This window comes from Zophobas morio, unplaced genomic scaffold, assembly GCF_036711695.1.
Source record: "Zophobas morio isolate AGI-343-1 ecotype UQ-CSIRO unplaced genomic scaffold, CSIRO_AGI_Zmor_V1 ptg000422l, whole genome shotgun sequence".
In the NCBI taxonomy this organism is placed as follows: Eukaryota; Metazoa; Arthropoda; class Insecta; order Coleoptera; family Tenebrionidae; genus Zophobas; species Zophobas morio.
Genome location: NW_026972526.1, coordinates 1,179 through 22,659, shown reverse-complemented (window position 1 = coordinate 22,659; position 21,481 = coordinate 1,179). Strand labels below are relative to the sequence as shown.

General features: G+C 25.1%; 1 protein-coding gene and 1 long non-coding RNA gene across 2 annotated transcripts; one reads left to right on the top strand and one right to left on the bottom strand.

Moving 5' to 3' along the window:
* The first annotated feature begins 5,874 nt into the window (after positions 1–5,874).
* On the top strand, positions 5,875–7,987 carry LOC135120795 (uncharacterized). Its single transcript, XR_010278740.1, has 4 exons — positions 5,875–6,058; positions 6,112–6,291; positions 6,765–6,820; positions 7,926–7,987. It is a non-coding gene; the product is annotated as an uncharacterized LOC135120795 (long non-coding RNA).
* Positions 7,988–11,866: 3,879 nt separating this feature from the next.
* Positions 11,867–21,035, bottom strand: LOC135120800 (ATP-dependent RNA helicase DDX24-like). The gene is made up of 20 exons (XM_064045124.1): positions 20,918–21,035; positions 20,684–20,832; positions 20,542–20,604; positions 20,418–20,489; positions 20,318–20,362; positions 20,152–20,262; positions 19,967–20,091; positions 19,718–19,812; positions 19,560–19,661; positions 19,443–19,508; positions 19,323–19,375; positions 19,168–19,275; positions 15,709–15,823; positions 15,474–15,532; positions 15,078–15,195; positions 14,734–14,801; positions 13,751–13,854; positions 13,637–13,688; positions 11,993–12,098; positions 11,867–11,943 (listed from the first exon to the last, which is right to left on the bottom strand). The coding sequence occupies exons 1-20, from the start codon at positions 21,033–21,035 to the stop codon at positions 11,867–11,869; spliced, it is 1,806 nt and encodes a 601-aa protein (XP_063901194.1).
* Positions 21,036–21,481: the final 446 nt, after the last annotated feature.

The following is a 21,481-nucleotide window of genomic DNA, read 5'->3' as shown; positions in this document are numbered from 1 at the left end:
ACTCAAATGAACTCTCGAGCCACAAAGAAATTACTCGCCGAGAATTAAAGAGCGATTAAAAAAAATATCTATGGAATAATAAGTAATATTAAAAATAAATAATTGTAATAATGGTAGATAGTTATAAATTACTACTACGTATTAAAAAAACGAATAAAATTTATGAGCATAACAGTTTTGTCAATTATTAAGGAAGAAAAAAAATGACCATAAAAGCTAGAACTAAAAAATCTAATCATAAAATAAAGCCTTCTGCTAAAACAAATTCAGCTAACCGCATACACGTTAATTAAAGTTTATAGCAAAGTATTAAAACCAAAAATAAAGGGTATATATTTATAATTACAGTAAATAGTTAAGTCTCTATTTCATAAAGGAAATTCTTACAATTCCCTCAAACTTTTAAGCTCTTTAAAGGTACCTTCTTTGATCCTTGAAAGCCGATTGAAAGCTAACTCCCTTCAGTATAATAATAAAATATCATCGCCACAGAGCTACTAGCCCGATGTAAGAACAAAAAAAAGTTATTAACTTTTTATAGCTGTCATAAAATTATATTTCAAGTCTAAAATTATGTTTATGGCTATATAGTTACTTATATAATACTTAACATACAATCGTTTAAAGGAAGACAAAACGGCAAAAGAATGGCTTAGAATGGAGGTTATCTTTTTATAGTTAAAATTTATGTAACAGAATTTGTAAGCAGAATACATTTTGCTAATTTCGTTATAATTTACAAAAAATTAGAAAATTTACAAAAAAATTAAGTTCCATAAACCCCGAAATATTCCCCTTTCTTATTAAAGTAAACCGGTTTCTATTTAATCCTATATGATTGTTATACAAAATAAATAGAAGCTCGTTTAGAAAAATATAACATGCTTCAAGTACAACGAAGTACCAAACTTAAAGTAACTTATAATTATTCAACTTTTATTTCTTTAAAATATTTAGTCCGATAATTGAATTGTCTTCAATGGTATTAAATTTATTAATGTCAAGTTGCCTGGTATAATAAGTAAATTGTAACAATACCGAAGCTATAAGGCTATAAAGAGCAGCTCTGAAGCTAAAAATTTAAATTATACAAGTATAAATGTATTTTTAATAAAAACGCTCTCAACGTTTCATTGTTAATATAATTAAAAATGATTGTAAAAATAGATACGTAAACTCACAAGCTCAGTAGGTAAGCTAGACATCGAATATACTTGTAGTGATTCCACTAAATTTGTTTCCGAGAAGAGAGCTATAAAATATATATAAGTATTATAACATGCTTTTATAATTTGAATCTAAAATATTACATTTTTGATACATTAGGATCAACTTTTTCTCCAAAAGGTGGAAGGTTAGTAATTTACATTTTCTAAAACGCTTTTATTAATTCCCATAGTTTACATATATGAGAGAGTAATATTAATTGCGGAGCTAACACTAGCAAATAGAGAGTTTATAAAGCAGAAGCGACTAAGAGGAAAAAGATAGCGAAGGCGGGTAAGGGATTAAAGTTCTACCTATGAGCTGACTGTTAACAAGATTGTCCTAACAGAACTCGTTCTCATACCTCTCTAAGCTATACATTTTAAAAATACACAAAATTTATTGTTAGCTATACGTCACTTACGATATTGAGACATGGAAAGGTCCCTGACAACAATCAAGGCAACCTTTTTTAAGATATTGCGTTAATAAAAGGGACACAAAAAGTAGGAGCGGAGCATAACAGCGGCCAAAGCAAAAGGAAAAGTTCTAGTCTTCTCTTAATCGTCTTATATACAAAGCTTGTTTAATATATTAAATTTGAATATAGGTTTATTTTTCTAAAATATCCTCTTTTTTGTATATAGTGAGATGACTGTCAACGCCTTTAGTAACCAAAATTGTACTATATATATATTCCTACATAAAACTTAATAGAGAAAGGTTAACTACTTTTTGTATAGGAAAAAAACGATTTACTCTTATTAGTGATTATATTTCTAATTGTTTATGCTTTAGGATGTAGAGCTGTTTGGAAGTACTATTATCAGTCTATTATTATAGATCCATTACAGTACACGCTAGAGTTTTATTAATAAAATAAACAATAAGTGTTAGATGGAATGGACTGCTACTAACTTTTTTTTACTTTCCTAGCTTTGCGCAAGAAACACGTCGCTTATTACACAAAATGAACACTTAATTTATAAACGTTTGGAAAATAAAATTATTTTTTTTGTAATACTAGGGGCGAATATGTGAACTTTCAAGCCTGGTGTTCTCTTTTGGAGTTGCGATTAAACTCGACAAATAACATTATTGCTTGCTTAATTTATGTAATAATTTAATAAATCGAAATGTACTAAGTTTATGTGTGTACCTAAAACAGATTTTTTAAGAGTTCGTAAACCATCAATGCAATATTAAATTTGTTAAACTATATTTTTGTGAATGCAAATTATAAAAAAGGCATTTCATAAAACGCAACTTTAAAACTATTTACAATTTTTTTTTTATACTATGCAAGTATAATTCATTAGATGCATTAATAATTAAGCAAGATAACGGTCTACAAGTATAATATATCCATTGATTTTGTTGAATTACCTAACCTTTCTATAGATAAGCCTCTGCATTATATTCACGGTAATAAATAAAAGATGAAAACCTACATTTTCAGTAGATATCTCAGTTTTGTAAAAAATGGACCTCTTTATAGCAATTAGATCTTGTAAACTGGAAAGGCTGTTTACAACACTTATATACTTAGAAAACACACGCTTAACGCGCTACTTGCACTAATTAAAATCAATTACGGCGATATAAAATTAGATTATGCGTTTGGATGCTTTTTAAGATTAGTATATGTTTGTTTGTATACTGCGCTTTCTACCTAACTTTTTATATTCGGGTGTAAAGTAATATCTCAGTGGGCGTAGTTCAATAATGTTATATATAAACTGTAGAGCCTATGTCAGTGTTGTGGAATTAGGAAAAAAAGTATAGAAAAACCTTTACGACTTTTAACTTACTTTTATAAATGCAGAGTAAAAATAATAGGGATATGTTATCATAGTTATAACTAGTAAAAGACTTTTTCCTTCTAGTAGGTCCTTCTGTGGTTATCATTACTCTAAGCTTTGGCAAGTTATAACCTTACTCATCGTTATACAGATCGTATTTTTTTCTTCTTCCAAGTCTTCTCCGTTGCAATCCAAATATCGTGTTGTTTCTATAAAGATAAAGACTCGAACAGTGACCTAATTTAAATAATTTAAGGTTTAGAAGCTAGAAAAATGCGGATATACTAAGAGATGAAACAGAGTTTAAGACTTTGAAGGGCTACAATAAGCTCTTAACCATAAAGGAACTAACATAATTGAATACCGGGGATGTTAGCCCTTCTTTAAAGCCTTTTAGACTTTCCGCCACGCCACAAACCGAGCGTCTATCTAAGTAGTGCAGGACATCAATTATTAAGATCGAGTCCTAACAAAAACTTGTGGGGTTGCCTGATACCACCGTCTAATCATCTAAAATTAAGTCCTATTCTAATAAACCAAATACAAGGATCTTTATTAAACTATAACAATTTTTAAAAGTGTTTAACGTGCACTCTTGAAACTTAGCTTTTGTCGCTATTTTCTTCAAACTTTGTCTCTCCATCGATAAAGTCCCATCTATAAATCCAACTAAGTCCTCGTTCCTCGCTTTAATAAAATATTTTAGTAATCCTCTGTTTAAAGGACTTTACACTATCTTAATTATAAATAAATGTGATTTTTTAAGTTTGTGCTCGCTAGCCTTCTCACTTCGCCAAAAAGTGGACGATAATCTAAAGCGAAAAGATAATAGACTATTCTATAAGTATCATTTTATAGTACTGTGTTAGGGTATTTACACCTTTGAACGTTGGTATTAAACCTTTAAGCTTTAAAAAATTAACTGTACACAAACCCATATAAAAGTAAAAATTTATGGACATGGCTAAGACGAAAACGCGGATATAAATTAATGCGACCGCTTGTTTATTTTCGTTTTTTTAATTTTTTTTTTAATTGGTATACTACGGCCGGTCTTCTTATGACCTTAAGCCGCTTAATCTGAATTCCCCTCTTCTGCAGGGGTTGGAGCACGAGTGCCCACTAGCGTACGCGCTTCATAGAGCTATAGTGACTCCACCGAAGGACTGAAAAAGCGGGAAATATCTGGCCCCCACTCCCGCCATCTGGCCAAGTGTGATGGAAATCCGCTAAAAACCACAGCCGGAAGAAGGGCAAGCCTTAGAGGCACAAGATTCGAGGTCACCTGGAGACATCGGCCAGCACCGCTGCCCGCTAGGCCTCCCCGACTATGAGCTTTCTCCAGAAGGAAGGAGTCCTCTTGTTCATTTTTTAAGCAAATTTCCTTTATATGCTAATAACTGAGAGGTAAAACAAACTTTAAAAATATCATAAGAATTGCCTAAAAATGGCGGTTTGCGTTATAAGTTATAAACTGGGATCTTTTCATCTAAGGTAACAGGGCTCAGAGGGGTTGGATACGCTAAAGCATATGCTTCATCTGTTTGAACATTTCATGTTTAGACAACTGTAGGAACATTGGATGTGGGGGCTAACTAATGGGTCGTACTTGTACGTAAAGACACTAACGATGATCTCCAAGGTTTTCCACAAATTGTTTAAAGCGCAGTTATTGTTGGTTAAAGGGGGTAGAGATGCACTAAAATGGGTCTTTAGGGCAATTATTTTTTATTCTTTTATAATAAATTATACAAAGTGCAAGTTTTTCTTCCAAGAAGTTAGGCTATACAAATGGATTATTGCAATGTTTCAAGCTTCTTAATTAATTAATATTTTACACATAAAAGTCTATAATATAGTTTTAAGTTTTCCCCGCTTTCATATTCAGTACTTTAGTACAGTCTTTATGCTCCTTCAGTAGTACTGTACACTTGCTGATTACCTTTTTAAAGTGAGGAGCACTAATTACCTTGTGGCAGGTGTTATTAAAGACCGATAATAGTGTCCTTGATAAAGTAACCTTCAAATATGGCGGGAACCATCTTCAGAAGGCCCCGTATTTTCACCGAATTAATGATTGGTGGGAGAAAATACCGGTGTGTTTTCTTCGTTAATCTTAACTTCCCAACGCAGATATAATACTACTTTGGTAGATGAACATTGAAAGCACTCAAGCCTGCCTCTTAATAGCTGGAAACAAAAAGTGACTAGAGTTTTTGTATGAATTAATTGTAGTATTTACGTTATAAAAAGCAAAGAATAGAATTTTTAATACGTAAAAAATATCCCTCAAAAGAAGACGAAAGGCTAACGATGAGATACACATGAGGGAAAGGAGGAGCAAGAGATTTTTCAAGTGTATCGCTTATCGAATGAACTGATGCTTTAAGAGTGGAATACTTAAGGCGTTTTCCTGCAATACTTGTTTATATTTTTGTCAGCTGAGCATGAATATTATTTATGGTATTATCTCTGTAACATATATTGCTTTAGCTTTCATATATTACATATATATTGAAAATATATATGTAAAGTTAGTAATCTGCCCCAGAATTTGCCACATTTGGAACTTAAAGATATTTTAACTAAAATGGGAGTTGTACTTTCTTTAAAGTAATTGTGAGTTAATAATTTATTCAAGAATCAAAGTTTATATATATATTTTTAGTCTTCATAATGATCCCCGTAATCATACACAATATGCCCTTTGTGAATACTTGGAGGTATTATTTGTTATTTTAATATAAACTAAATAAAGCTACTTTTATATAAACCAGTCTTCAATGTGTCACACTGCAATTCAAAATTTAAACGGTTGTGAAATTAACGGACAAAGAATCTCAGTAGCTTTATTAGATAACTTTTCTTCGGAATCTTCAAGTGTAGATATTCAATATCCAGCCTATATTTTAGGAAATACCCAGCCATATTTTGATTCTTTCCGCCCTCCAGAGTATCAAAACTATCTTTTACCTCATTATTCTCGTTCTCCTCTCGACGATTCAGGAGTAATAAATAGTTTTTCTTCAAACTTTAAACCATTTGCGACGGTATAAAGATTAATGTCGTTTAAGTTAACAGCCTTGTTGATTTCTTTCTTAAGGATTACAATCAAGCTAGTCACGTAAATTCTCAAAATCCATCACAAATTAATCCCTACTTGGAACAACCGGCCGGCGAAGTTTTTGAATCCTCTCACGTTGTTGTTAAAGAAATTGCTCAGCAGTTTGATTTGGACTCGTTGAACGCTGAAGATACTTTTCAATTGATGCTAGAAATGAAGGTTTAATAAATTTGAAAAGTGGTTTTATAGTTTTTCAATTAAAAAAATTTAATTACACAATATCGAAGAATATAATTTTAATTTTTACTTTTTTTATTATTTATTGTTTTTTAAAGTTATTAAAAATACATTAGATAAGTTGTTAATAATTTTATATATTTTATGTACTTTAAAGGTTTTTACAGAAGCGTTTGGATTTATCGGCAATTATGTTTTAAAAACGTTTTTTATTTAATTAAAGTTTAAATTTTTATTTTTTTAAGATTATTTTCACAAACTACGGAAATTTAAATATTTTAATATACCTTCTCATATTTATTCATTATTATAAGAGATTATGTCAGAAAACCTCCGAAAAACTAATCTTTTTTAAAAAAAAAATATCAAGCATATTGTTTACTATTTAAAACTTTTTTTTAAATTATATATATATATATTAAGTTATAGATAAAAATATTATAAATTATTTTTAGAATCTCCTTTCTGAAAATGAAGCTGTCGCGCGACAAGTTTTATTGCATAATGAAAAGTAATAATTTCTATATATATAATTATAGTTTTTGTTATATCTTTGTTATGCTTATTTAAAAAAGATTGATAATTAAAAATAATTAATAATTTAATTTATTTTTATTATTAATAAAAATAAATTTAAGTTTTTTAAGGTTTTCATTTTAGAATTATTAGTAAGTCTTACTTTTATTAATATTATACGAATTTTTTTATTTAATTTTTTATTTAGCTTGGGATTTTTTATAAAGATTTTGTTATATAAAAAACTTAATTCTAAAAATTTTTAAGTACATGTTCCTGAATGTCAGTATAACAAAAAACTTTTAAGGTTTATTGAAAAGGAAATTTTCAGTAGCGTTCAATTTTTGAATTAATTTTTAATTTATACACGTGATGAAGTTATAATAATTATTATTTATTTTTTTATTTAATTTCTTAAATTATTATAATTTTTTATTAACGAAAACTATTCTTTACTTTATTATACATTAAAAATATATTTAAAAATTATAATAAATTTATAAATATATAATTTAATAAGTTTAATAATTTTATGTTAATTTGTTTTTTATAAAAATGATTTGCATTTATTTTTAGTAAAAACTAAATTTTTAAATTTCGATGTTAAATAAATTTAATTTATAGTAATTATTTATTAAAAATATAAAATTTTGAAGTTATTATTTATTTTTTATATATTATAAAATAGATTTTATAACTTTAAATATATATAATTATTCATATTATTTTATATAACATTGTAATTGTAAACTTAAATTTTATAGTAAATTATAAACTAATTACTAAATTTATTTATTTTTTTAACTGTTTTTAGTTAAACAAATACAAATCGAAATTTATAATCAAAAAATTATTTTAATTTTTCTTATAATAATTTAAATTATAATTTTTATTTTTACTATATTATTGTAAAGTAAATTTGTAGATAATTTTATAGTATAAATAAAATTTTATTTTTACTTTACTAAATTATTTTATGATAAAATTTTTTTAAATCATTTTTTTTTATAAAATTTTTTTGGTTAATTTAAATTTTATTATTATTTAACTTTTCTGAACTAATAAACGTTTTATAAATTTGTATAATATAAATAAAAAAGATTTTCAAGACAATTAGCGAATATTCTCGGCGTAATGAATATTATTGATGAAGAAATCGTGCAAAACAAAGAAAAACTGTTAAAAGAAAAATAAAAAAAGTAATTTATTTTTTATAAATTTTTATTTCCCTTAAGTTTTTCACGTTTTTATTAATACTTTTTATTTTCTGTGTTATTACTTATTATATAAATAATAAATTTAAAATAATATATATAAGTTAAAAGTGTAAATGCGCTCTTCATAATGAAGAGCTTTATACCTATCTATATAAAAATTACTTTAATACTTCATTTGCTATTATAAAAAAATTATTAACGCACTATAATAATTGTGCTTTTTGTTAGTAAGATAATGCTTTAATTTTTTGAATATTTAAATTTTACTATTGGAATAAAAATTATTAAATTATTATATAAGTAAAAATAAAAATTAATATTGATATTTTTTATTTGTCAATGTATTTAATTTTGTTACACCTATTATAAATTTCTTTTGTGCTTTACTAAATATTAATTAATAATTATTTCTCATAAAATAATTATTATTATTATCAAGATTTTTATATTTGCTAATGTAATCAGTTTTATTACCACTTAAATTTCTTTTCTGCTTTACTATATAAAATGCATTTAATTTTTGAAGTACTCTTCAGCAATTTGTTGAACTAAAAATATATTTATGAATTGCGGTATTACATATTCTCTTAAAGATATTGTTATTTTCGAGTGCTTAATATTTTTAATAAAATTAAAAAGATTTTACTTTCACAATTAAAATTTTGTGATTTTTTTAAATTGTTAATAGTGGCCAATAACTGTTTTTAGACCTATCAGGAAAAAAAAACTTATTAAAGTGATCCAATGAAAAGCGGCCCCCCGTTTCTCGACGCAGGGTGCCTGCTATTGTATATGTTTTGTTTATGAGTGCTGAACAGATTAGAAATATTTGGCTTAACTCACCGTAGAAAACTGAAAAAATAAAAATTTTTTTATTGCAATTAACATTTACATAATTTCCGTGAAGAATTATCAAAATTAGTTTTTTATAATTATAAGATTTTCTTTCGGGCGAAATCCTCTGTTTTTTTTAATATTTTTTGTGAATATAATTAAAAATTGACTAACTACAAGTTTATATGCTTTTCAATATTTTGGTAGGAAAAAAAAAATTACGAACTGAAAATTGATGTAATTTTGCAGTTTCATGAGGGACTTTCAATATAAAACGGAAACGGCTCACAGAACGGCAGACTACGAAGTTCAAAATTAAACCAAAAAAGTTTTATTATACTTTATTATAAGTCAAAGAAAAGATTTTGTACTATTTATCAAGTTTCTATGTAGAAATTTTTTTTTAGAACTATATATCAGATTTATGCACTTCTTTTTTGCGCAAAATAACGCAGTAAGCGAGTAACAATAGCTAAATTTATTGCTTAGCGTGCGCTCATGCGCCTAGTACACTTTTTAAATGCAAAAAATATAATCTTTGGGTTTTTTTAAAGGTTAAGGTTTTTTTTTTCAGCATAATAACTTTTATATAATCACCTTAGTTTTCAAATAGGCTTCTAAAAAAATGTAAGCACAATTTTTCTAATCTTTTCATAAATTTTTAAGACCTTCACAGTTTTTCTAAGTCTGTCACAGTAATAATCAGGAGAGAAACTGCATGGGTTTTCTACTTAACAAAACGAATTATAATGAAATTTAGCTTTATAGCCTATAACTCTTGATAAATATACTATTGCAACTCTGGAGCCAACTTTATTAAATTTCAAAAAAGTCATTATAAAACTGGTAAAACTTATTGTTACGATCCCGAAAGAGAATAAAAGTTCGTGTGTTTCTTTAAAAAAAGCAAGCTAATTGTAAATTTTGAGTCTAAAGATAAATTTAGCAAAAAGATAATAGAATTTCGTACATCAACATTTTAAAAAAAAAAGTTAACGCAATAAATGAAGAAAAGTTTTTTAAACTCTATTTAACTTTAACTTATAGTAAGTTTTCTAAGCAATTGTTATGTTCGTCAAAACCGTTAAAGAAAGTATGATTGAGCTCCTTTACTTGTATAAAGTTTGCTACGAAACATTAAAAAGGAATAGAAAAAGTTGATTTTGAATTGTTTATTGAAAAAATTATTTAAGGCTTTGTAGATTTTTAAGCAAAGTTTAACATTTTATTTTGAATTTTTAAATATTTTTTAGTAATATAAATATGCATTTTCTAGAAAAAACTTAAAAATAATTCACTGGCAAATAATTTTAAATTTTTCTTTATTTATTGGTTGTGAGATTTTCATTTTTTATTTTTAAAAAAATTGATTGAAGGCTTAAAAAATATTATAAGTAAAACTTATTTTTATATATCAAGTTTTAGAACATAAATCTGGAGCATTTGTTTGAACTGCCTTTTTTATGTCAAGTTCAAAGGGCCTATACTGTTTAGTTTTTTATATTAAATTTTAAATATATTTTTTTGAAACTTTTACTTTTTTCACACATTTATTTAAATTTAAATAAAACCCTAAACCTAAAATATTTTGAGCACTTCCTTAAACTGCTTTACACATAAGTTTGCTATAAAACTTTAAAGAGAGTAAAAAGTATTAAATTTAACAATTCAACGAAGAACTCAATTCAGTGACCTTTGTTAATTATTGCAAAAAGTAATAAAATCTCCAATAATAATTTAATGTTTTTACGGCTTTACAAATCTTCTAGGTCACGAAAAAATCTAAGCAATAGCCAGACACCCACAATTTAGCGAAGCATGAATAATAATATATCTATTATTATAAATTTTCTACTCAGGAAATCATTTTTTTATTAATGATATTTCCTGGTGTTCGACCGAGTCGTAAAAGAAAACACCGAATTTACGAGCTCTCAACAAGGTGATAGCGTACATATTAGCTTTAAGCTTGTGTTTAAGCAATCTCATATATATATATAAATTCTACCCCTAGCCCATATTATATATTTAAAGTCTATTAGGATTTTGATAAAAATAAAAAAAGTATGTATAAGTTTGAATAAAAATTAATAATAAAGAAATAAAATTAAAAAACAAAACAAGGAGACAAAGAGATAATTAGATTAATCAAGGAGGTTAGTTCTTTTGAGTTTAATATACCACTAAATTAAAATGTCTAGATTAATTCATATATTACTGTTGATTGGATATTGAATTAAATACTTTTTTTAATAAAAAATGCCTAAAATTTTTATGGGTTTAAAATCTTGTTGGAGTGCATGTGCGGTCGGCGATAGCGTGCGCCGGCCCAGATTTCGTGGTTGATTTCATCTGTCAGTAATCGAATGGTGTAGGAATTGAGTCGATCGTAGATGGCGATAGCATTACGTCGGTAAACGTTACCTAGAAGTTCAATCTGGAGGACTTTATGTGCAAGAAATTCAAACAGTAAAGGGTCTTTTTTTAAATAGATCATAACTGTTTTAACAAAGGTTTATAGTATGAGGAATTGAGGGCTGCATGTGCTTTAACGATTGTATATGTAGTTTCTCGACCATAAATTGTAAATTGTCACAATAGCTTAGTGGTTAGAGCATTGTCGGGCATTCTCAAGGTCGCGGGTTCGAGTCCCGTCGATGCCAATACGTGTACAACTTCCCTGAAAAATTCTTTTTTTACTTATATAAATGCAGCCCCTGCACGCGCTGCTACTATTTTTTCAAATCTCTTGTGCTTAGTTTTGTAAGGATGGTTTAATGCTGCTAGGGAGTTCACTATTATCGAATAAATTTCCACAGTGATTTAGTTCTTCGACCACATATAATATAAAGTCATTGTATATCTTATCATTATACTATATAACGTATTGTTTTATATTCACTTCTCGAGGAATTCCGACCTGTAAAATCAACGAATCCCCGCTGAACTTTAAAAATTAAAAACCAAAAATAAATAAAAATTTCATTTTATTAAACACAATTTAATATTTTATGCGTTCTGGAATTGATTTTTTTCTTCACAATCTCAACAGCTGAAACTTCTGAATCTTTTTTAAGTAATAATAGTAATAATAACAACTATAATAATAATAAAACCTTTTGATAAATTCGAATCTACAAGTAATTGGTAATTATGACGATGGCGAGCCACGTGCGGCGGGACTAAAGGTTTTTCTAGTAAAGTGTCAAGTTTGCTTTGTAGCTGGACAGTAAATAATAAAAATAGTAAAGTTTACGTATATTATTGTAAGTACGCCGCAACGCAGTATAAATCTTTTTATATAAACCATTCTTTCTTTAAAATATAAATATTATATATCAAAATTAATACAAAGTGTTAGCATTTATTTATAAATAATAATAACAGAAAATAAATAATAAGAATAAATAATAATATATAAAAACAATATTAATATAATATAATAAAAAAAGTAAAACATATATATTAATAAAAAAAAGTTGAGAATATAAAAATATTATAGTAAAAAAATTATAAATAATAATTATAAATTTAGTGAAACAATAAAAAAAATAAATTAAATTAAAAATTATTTGGTATACTAGTTAATAAAAAGTTGAAGAAAAGTTTTAAATAATTTTTTTTAAGGCCGATAAAAATTAAAATTATATTTTTACAAAACTAAATATAATATTTAAAAAAAAAATTAAATAATTAACAAAAGTTATTAGAGTAAATATAAAGGATTTCCAGAAAGTTTATTATAAAAAAAATTTTTAATAAATAAATTTACTATATGAACACATGTTTGCAAAGTAGGAGTATCAGAAATTTTAAATTTAAGATTATAATAATAAATAAATAAAAAATAAGGATAACTAATAAAAATAAAAAAATGAATAGTAATAATAAAAATTATAGTAAAATACTAAAATAATAAAATAATGAATAAAAAATTTCCAGGAAAATAAAAAAAATTATAATAAAATAAAAAAAAATAAAAAAAATAATATTTAAATAGTAGTTTATAAAAATAAAAATTTTACAAAAAATAAATTGGAGATTTAAGTAAAAATAATTTATAATAACAATACAAAAAATATTAAAAAGAATAATTAAATTGATTGAAAAAAGTTAGAAGAAAATTAAAGAAAAAAATTTATTAATAATTGGGAAAAAATAATCATAAAAAGAAAGAAAATAATTCAAGCAAGGCAAATTATATAATAATTTATTATAAAAAAAAAATAACATGAAAAAATAAAAAAATTCAAGTAAAAAAATTGAAATAACAAGTAAGAAATCAATATTATAAATATTAATAATTTAAAGATATAATAAATATAAATAAATTCATTGAGAACTTGAAAATAGTGCAGTAAATAAAGACTTAAAAAAAAAAGTAATTATTAAATAAAATCAATTATGTAGTAAAAAAAGGTTTATCAACAAAATGTTTATTAAATTATAACAATAATAAAATTGTAAAAAATTAAAATAAATAACGCAATAATTAAAATAATAACAAAAAATAAGGCTAATTAGTAAAATTATAATATAATAGTATATATAAATAACTTAATAATAATAATAGAAAAACTAATAAATAAAGAAATCATAAATTCATATTAAAGGTAAAAGAATGGCGGCCCCATAAAATTTTTTAAAAACAAAAAATCATTAAAATAAATTTATTTCACATTTGTCCGCCCAAAATTATTATAAAAATAAAAAAAATTAGAAGTCTATTTGTATAAGCAAAATCAAAAAAGGTTAGTTACTTCGAACTTTTGAACTTCATAATTATTTTTGACGAGGCTTTCCTCAGAATCTCTAATTAATAGTAATAATAAATAAATAAATAATAATTAAAATTTATTTTATGTACAACGAACTCATCGTTAATATCATGTTCCAAGTCTTTTGCAGCTTTCTGGAGCCAAAACTTTTCCTTTTGTTTTTTTTGGAAAGTAAATAGGAGAGTTTCAAGTTTTCTTGCCTATAATAAGAATTAATAATAATAATAGTAGTAATAGTAATAATAATTATAATAATAATAATGATAATAATACTTTTTCATTAATAAAAAATACCAAAAATAATATTAATATAATAGTTGAGAGGTAAAGAGGCAGCAAAAAGTAAGATATTAATAATAAACGTGCATTGGATAATTATCATCAATACAAAAATATACAAAAATAAAACAAAATTGATTGGTTCCAGAAATGAACAAGAAATATTTATAAAAATGTTGACATTTAACTTTTCTTTCTTATAAATATAAATAATATAAATAAAATTTTAATAAAATTAGTTGTTAGTAAGAATATTCCTTTATAAATCAAGTATTATTATTTTTTTAAACGATATTTAAAAAAAATATATTTTATAAAACCTTATTCTACAATTTAAGAAAAATAATAATTCTTTTCGTTTTTTTCAAGAATAATAAGAGTTAATATTATATATTAATATTCTCGAAACAATATATTGTGTAAATATTTTAATAATAAATTAAAAGTATTAAAAAAATTAAACCTTTTTTTTAATAATATAATAAAAATATTTTCATTCTCTAATAATAATAAAGTAAACAAGAATAAAAAAAATAGCATTAAACTTTTCTATCAATAATTAGAGTTACAAAAAAAAATTAAATTAATTATATTTTATAAAGTTTATAAAATAGAGAAAGAAAAAAAATAATAATTATATAAAAAAAGGATTTCATTATAATTTTTTAAATTAATAATAATTGTATGCTCTTAAGTATATATGAATATGCTATAAAACAGAAATTAATGTGCATATCTTAAGTTTTTCTTTGTAATGAATTTTTTTTTCCAAAAAATTAAAAAATCATTAAAAAACAAACAATTTTTATTCTTTTCTGAACCAATGGAAAGTAACTCGAGTCAACCGGAAACTCCTCGTAGTCCGAATCTACATAACATAATTATTATGAATAAGTACAGACGAATCGAAAAGAGTTAAAAATATGAAAAAATAAGGAATCAGATTAGCTAACGAAATTAACCTAAAGGTTTGCCGAAATATAAATTAATTTATTACTAAAATAAACTAAAGTTTCATAATAAGTTTGCTACAAATTTCACTATTAGCAGCTCTTCTTTGCCATTTTCAAAAATATTAATTTGAAAACTATATATTTCTTAGCCAATCATTAAATAAATCTACCAACAATTACCAAGCACTTACCTTTTTTAAGTTCCCTACAAATCATTTTGTATTTTGGGATCTCTTCAGGGCTAATTAGCATTAAACTGAGGCCTTCAGAATTTGCTCGTGCAGTTCTCCCGCTTCGGTGTATGTAAAGCTGTATGTTTATTTAATAGTAATAATAAATAATAATATCTATAACAAAATAATAAACAGCTAAAAAAATATAGTGTAAAAAGTTAATAAAAGAATTATAAATATATAAAAAAAAAACAAATGAACCAATATTAACGTAATAAAAAATTTGGGGCCAATAATATTAAAGATAAATTAATAAGTTTAACAAATTCTTTCTCTTTTCAGCTAAAAAAAAATATATAAAAAATTCACTATAATTATATTTGTGAAATTAATATTATTATCAAAGATAAGGACCTCTGTTGAGCGTGGAAGTTGGTAATGAATAACGTGTTCGACACCTTTTATATCCAAACCTGATATATATTATATATAATAGAACTTTAATAATAATAATAATAATAATAATAATAATAATAATAATAATAATAATAATAATAATAATAATAATAATAATAATAATAATAATAATAATAATAATAATAATAATAATAATAATAATAATAATAATAATTAATAATAATTAAAGAACCACGCGCAGCAACGTCAGTGGCTACAAGTAAACAAGTTTGGCACCTTTTAAAACGGTCAAGATTTTTAAGGCGCTGCCGTTGAGGCATGTTGGCATGAAGTGGATAAGTTACTATCTGACAGTGGAAATAATAATAATAATAATAATAAATCAAAAAAAAAAGGTTATAAGTTTTTCTATATGAATAGTTACCCTGGTAAAAAGAAAAATATAAGTAAATATAATGACGACCATATAAAAAAATCGAAAGGGAAGTGTAAAAAAAAATTAACATAAACAGTTGAGCTAAAAATAATTGTAAAGTAAATTTATTAATAATACTGAACAAAAAAAATAAAATTATATAAATTTATTAATAATACTAAATAAAAATTGAATGAAAATATTATAATTAAAATATTTATTTATTATAGTCCCCCTCATAAACTTTAAAACTTTTACTTTTAATACAATAATTATTGATACTATTATAATAAAAAGTAAAGTGCTGCTTTCATAATAAAGCGTAGAACAATATAAAAGAAAAAAAAAAGGTATAAAACAAAATAATAAGATTTAATAATAGAACAATAATAAACAATCAATAATAATATATATATATAATATCGCCACAAAAACTTATATATGTAATATCAAAATAAAAACTTAAAAAATGTATGTCTTAATAATAATATCATGATAGATATTAACAAATAATGAAATTATAAATGATAAAAATTTTATATAAAGTTTTTACAATAAAAATAAACATTCGCTATAAAAAAAACATAATCACTAATAATATAATTGTTAAGGTTTTTATTAAATATTTTACTATAACCATTAATAATTTATAAAAAAGCATTTAAAAAAAATTATGTAAAAAAACTTCTTTTATAAAAATTACTAAAAATTCTTTTTTCAATTTGCAAAAATATACTCATCAAAAATATATCACCAAAAATTTCAAAAAAAACTTAAGTTTAATAAAAAAAATAAAAACGTGCTCATTAAAAATTGTTTTCATTAAAAATTATTAAAAATGAGCTTCGTCCAATGAAACTACAAAAGATGGCCAAAAAATACTTTGCAAATGCATATTCTCAATAATATTACATAAAAAGGAACATAAAAAAGTATTACTTTACTATACTTCTATCCAATGAAAAACAAGAGAGGAATAAAACTCATTAAAAATGATTTTTTCACTAAAACAATGCAAAGTGAAATTGTCCAATAAAAACTACAAATAACAGAAACTCAGCTAATAGAAGTTTTTTTTACATATCTCAATAATTATTCCACAAAAGTAAACTTTTGCCCAATGAAAAATATAAAAGCAGAAAACTCTACCAATAACAAATGTTAAAGTTTTATAAGATCATTATTTTTACCACAAGCATCTAAAAATTTAATAAATAAAAAAAAATATTAATATAAACAAGATATGTATATATTAATATTATAGAAACCAAAAACAACAGAAAATAATAACGACACTTGGTTCATATAAAGTGACACCAACAGTCCCCTAAAAAAAATATAACTCGCGTTAAAAGCGTGAGCGCACATGTAATTTCCATTGCTTAAGGTTGTGTATTTTTCAATAATAATATTAACAATATTAATAGTATAAGTTATAGTTTAGCACTTTCATGAAAAAAAATTCCTAAGAAAATTGAAAGCTAAAAAAATAAAATAAAGAACTAATCAACATCGCCATAATTTTGCCGGGTTTCTTACGGCCAACGAAAGACTCGATGACTCGGGAGTATAATGAGAGAAGTTCGCCCACACGTGCGTTTTTTTTAAAAAGTTTTGCTCTAATAAGAAAACCGGGTTGCATACGAGCGCAGTTGGTGAATGAGAGTACTTATCATCCAAAAAAACGCATTCGCGGAGCTACTGTATTTATAAAGAACGTTAAAAAAAGTTCAGCGTTTCCTTATAAAATAAACCGTCATCATGTTTATTAGTATACCTTCTTATAATAATATCAAGAGTGCATAAATTTTTTTGAAAAACTTATACAAAAAAGTCTATAAAAAAACAAATTCTGTTAAATTTTATAATTATACTGAATTATATAAAGCAATAGTCATTATAACACCTTCAGGGCTTCTTTGAAAGTAATAGCTAATTACTTTAACAACGTAGATAATACTCGGGAACATTCTCATACAGCCGAACCATAATTTTTTTTAAAACTCACGTCATTTGATTTATCCCCCCCCCACCCCCCCCAAAAAAAAAACTACTTTTAAAGTTCTAAATTTTTTCATATATGTCAAGTTTTACCTTCTTTTATATATTTTTTTAGGAACTTTATATCTTTATGTTTATTTTAGTAAATATAAATATAAAGAAATTAATACAAAAGATTGAATGTAATTTTAAGTAGATGTGCTATTGAAAAAAGGCTAATCTTTAGGCAGTCAGAAAAATGCATCAACCAATCAAAATGTTAGCTTTTTTCTCGGGCAAATAAAAATTAAATATACTAAATAACAAAATTCAACTAAAAAAGTAAAAAAAACCCCTCAAAAAATAGGATAAGTCATAATTTATGCTAAATATCGAAAGCATTAAAAAAACTTTAAGATTTCAGCAAATCAAAATGTTTGTTACAGTCCAATATAATCCACATGAAAAACAATGGATTACAATTCTAACCAACGAAAAAAGGACCAAAATGTTAATAAACGGACCATCAAAATAATATATATAAAAAGGCGCTATAAAAGAAAATAACTGAAACTTGCATTAAAAACGATGAGAGGCGGCCAACAAAGTTTCAAAGAATAAATAAATGTCATTGGTTACAACATATGGCAAACAATCTTTAAAAATGTACTAACATATAAATATAACAAAGCAATATCATTAGTGTAAAAAAAGTTGGGCGCTTGCATTTTTACTGCACAGCTTAAAGTTTTATTGATTCATAACAATATAAAAAGTCGGCCACATAACGCTAAACTATAAACATAATAACAAGTAAATATATAATTATAACAACTGAAACGGTAAAAAAATAGCGAATAAGGAAATATAAAAATCCAAAAAAATTTTAATGACGAATAATAAAATATAAAAATATAGTAAGAAATAAATGAATTAATGAACTTAAATAATATTAATATATAATTTAAAATTAATGAACCAAAAATTTAATAAACAATTTAGTAAATCAATAAACTTGATTTAAATCAAATTTATAATCAATAACTAATGAAAGACAAATAAGTGTGAATTCACAAAATAATTAATGATTTTGAAATAACAATAATAAAAGTATAAAAAATATATATATGACTCAACGATTTAATAAACGAATAAACTTTAATAAAGGTAACCAATAAAAAACAAGCAGAAGAGAATAGACAAAACATTAAATAAATATAATATAATAATAAATATTAATGTCAAAAGGTAATGATATTAATAATGTATAAACCAATGAAATTTAAGATAATTTACTTTTAAAACTTTCATTAGAGAACTGACATGCTTTAGGCAATCAATGCTATTGCAAAATACAAGTGTTCTTCCAGGATGCTTCAAATGCAAGTAATAGAGGTAAATATCCTATAAATAATAATAATAGTAATAATAATAATAAAATAATAATATACTTTTTCTTCTTTTAAACACGTAATTTTCGCTTCGCTCAGTGCAAGCGCGACACCTGAATAAATAATAATATTCAAGTTCATATGTAATATATGAAAATTTCAATTATAATAACACTTTACCCAACCCGCTGGAAAGGTCGATCACTTCACAGTTTGGACGTAAATTTATTAATTTTTTTACCGATTCTAATAATAAATAATAGAAATAAAATTATAAAAAAATAACAATAAAAGTACCCAATGTAGAGACTACGCCTTCCACTTTGTTCATACTTTTATATCGTATTTTAGTGGATTCACGAGTCAACGTGGCGCTGAACAAATAAGTTCTTCGTTCGTCTGCAGAGAAACCAACTTGAGACCCTATAGATAAAGGGGCAGATCATAAGTTTAACATGAGCCTGTAGAAGGGCAGTAGTCCACTTCGGCTTTAAGCTTTTTATGTTTTTGGCTGTAGTTGTCTAGTGAAAATTTTTTTACATTTCCAAGTCTGCTTTATAAACTATTATTAAAAATTCTAATTTATAAAAGTTTTTAAAAGTAAGTAAAGCGGTAGTGTTGCTTTCATCAAAAAGCTCTATTATGTGCTGAGAAATAAACAGCGTACAAATTATATTAAAAAAAAATACAACTACATATATTACTTATTCACAGGTAAACGATTGAGAATGAAAGCGAGCTCTTTATAGCAGCCGGGAGTTGCCATGCGATCGGCTTCGTCAATTACAAGATGACGTAGACCCGTCAAATCGCTAACGTGAGGCTCACTCTGTCAGCAGAATAATAATAATTATAATAATTATGGTGCTCCTCTATAAATTTATATTACTGAATCGATAAACTCCCACAGTCGTCCAGGCGTAGCAACTATAATATGAGGCTTACGGGAGAGAAGACGTGCCTGCTTTTCCTTTGCAAGCCCACCTACTATCAGCATCATCTACAGTGTTCAGCTTAATTTTCATAGAAAACGCTATAAACTCTAAAACTTTTACTCTCAGACTGGTCCCTTTCATAACAGATGTTAAATGATTATAAACCTAAAATGCAAAGCATTAAAGTAATGTTCAAATTCTTTATTTTAATAGAATCAACTTGCTGTGTTAGTTCTCTTGTCGGTGCCAATATTAAAGATAAAAGTCGTGTTTCTTGTTCTTTAAGTGAAGACTTCTTCAAATATTAATTTTTATTATAGAGTTAATATAAAGTCTATAGTTACCTCCATAAAGTAAAGTAAGTCGTTGAGAACAGCTAAACCGTAAGCTAAAGTTTTTCCTGAGCCCTAAATTATACATTTAGTATTGTTATTCCTGGTAGTGAACTGTGCAAAAGAGCTTTCGTATAGACTTATCAAGGAAAACCGTTTCAGCGGCTCCCATAATATCACTTTGTTTTAAAAGAGCGGCTGTAAGTGTCAGATTCTGGATCTCTGTGGGAGCTTTAAAACCCAATAAGTATAAGTTTCTTATAATCACAGGATGGAGGCCAAAAGGTAACCATAAAGCCATCTCTAAAAATAAACACCAAAGTTTATTTACTAAAGTTACAAGCTTTATATAAGAAAGTACGTAATAATATATAATAATTAAATTAACCGTGTTCTATTTCATTTTGAAAATGCAAGTCATTAAACATAGTGCTATTAATGCAAGACAACTCAGTGTTTTCGGTAACGGAATTATTAAAGTAAATCTTCTCAAAACCATCATGCATTCTTGCATTTTCCTCAACAATAGTAAATTTAAGTCTCCTTTTCTTAAGACTTTTTAATTTTTTATCTTTTTCAACTTTTTCTCTTTCAATGATACTACGGAGTATTTGACCCGTATTTTCATTAACTTCATAATCAGATAATTCATCTAACCCTACAACACTTTCTAAACCAAAATTATGTTCTGGAACAACTAATGATTTCCAAGGTAAATTAGTATTACTTATATAACTGTCGACAGTACTTTTTTTTTTAAATTTTATGGCCATTTTAATAATAATAATAATAATAACAATAAAATTCGAAAATGATTTAGTAAGTGAAATGTTCGAGCTTAAAAGCCAGTATTAGCCTTCCACGTGGAGTGACGTAAGCTTCTTTGGCACACCATTTACTGAGGAATAGTTGCATTGTTGTTAAATATTGTTTTATGCAAGCAATATATTAA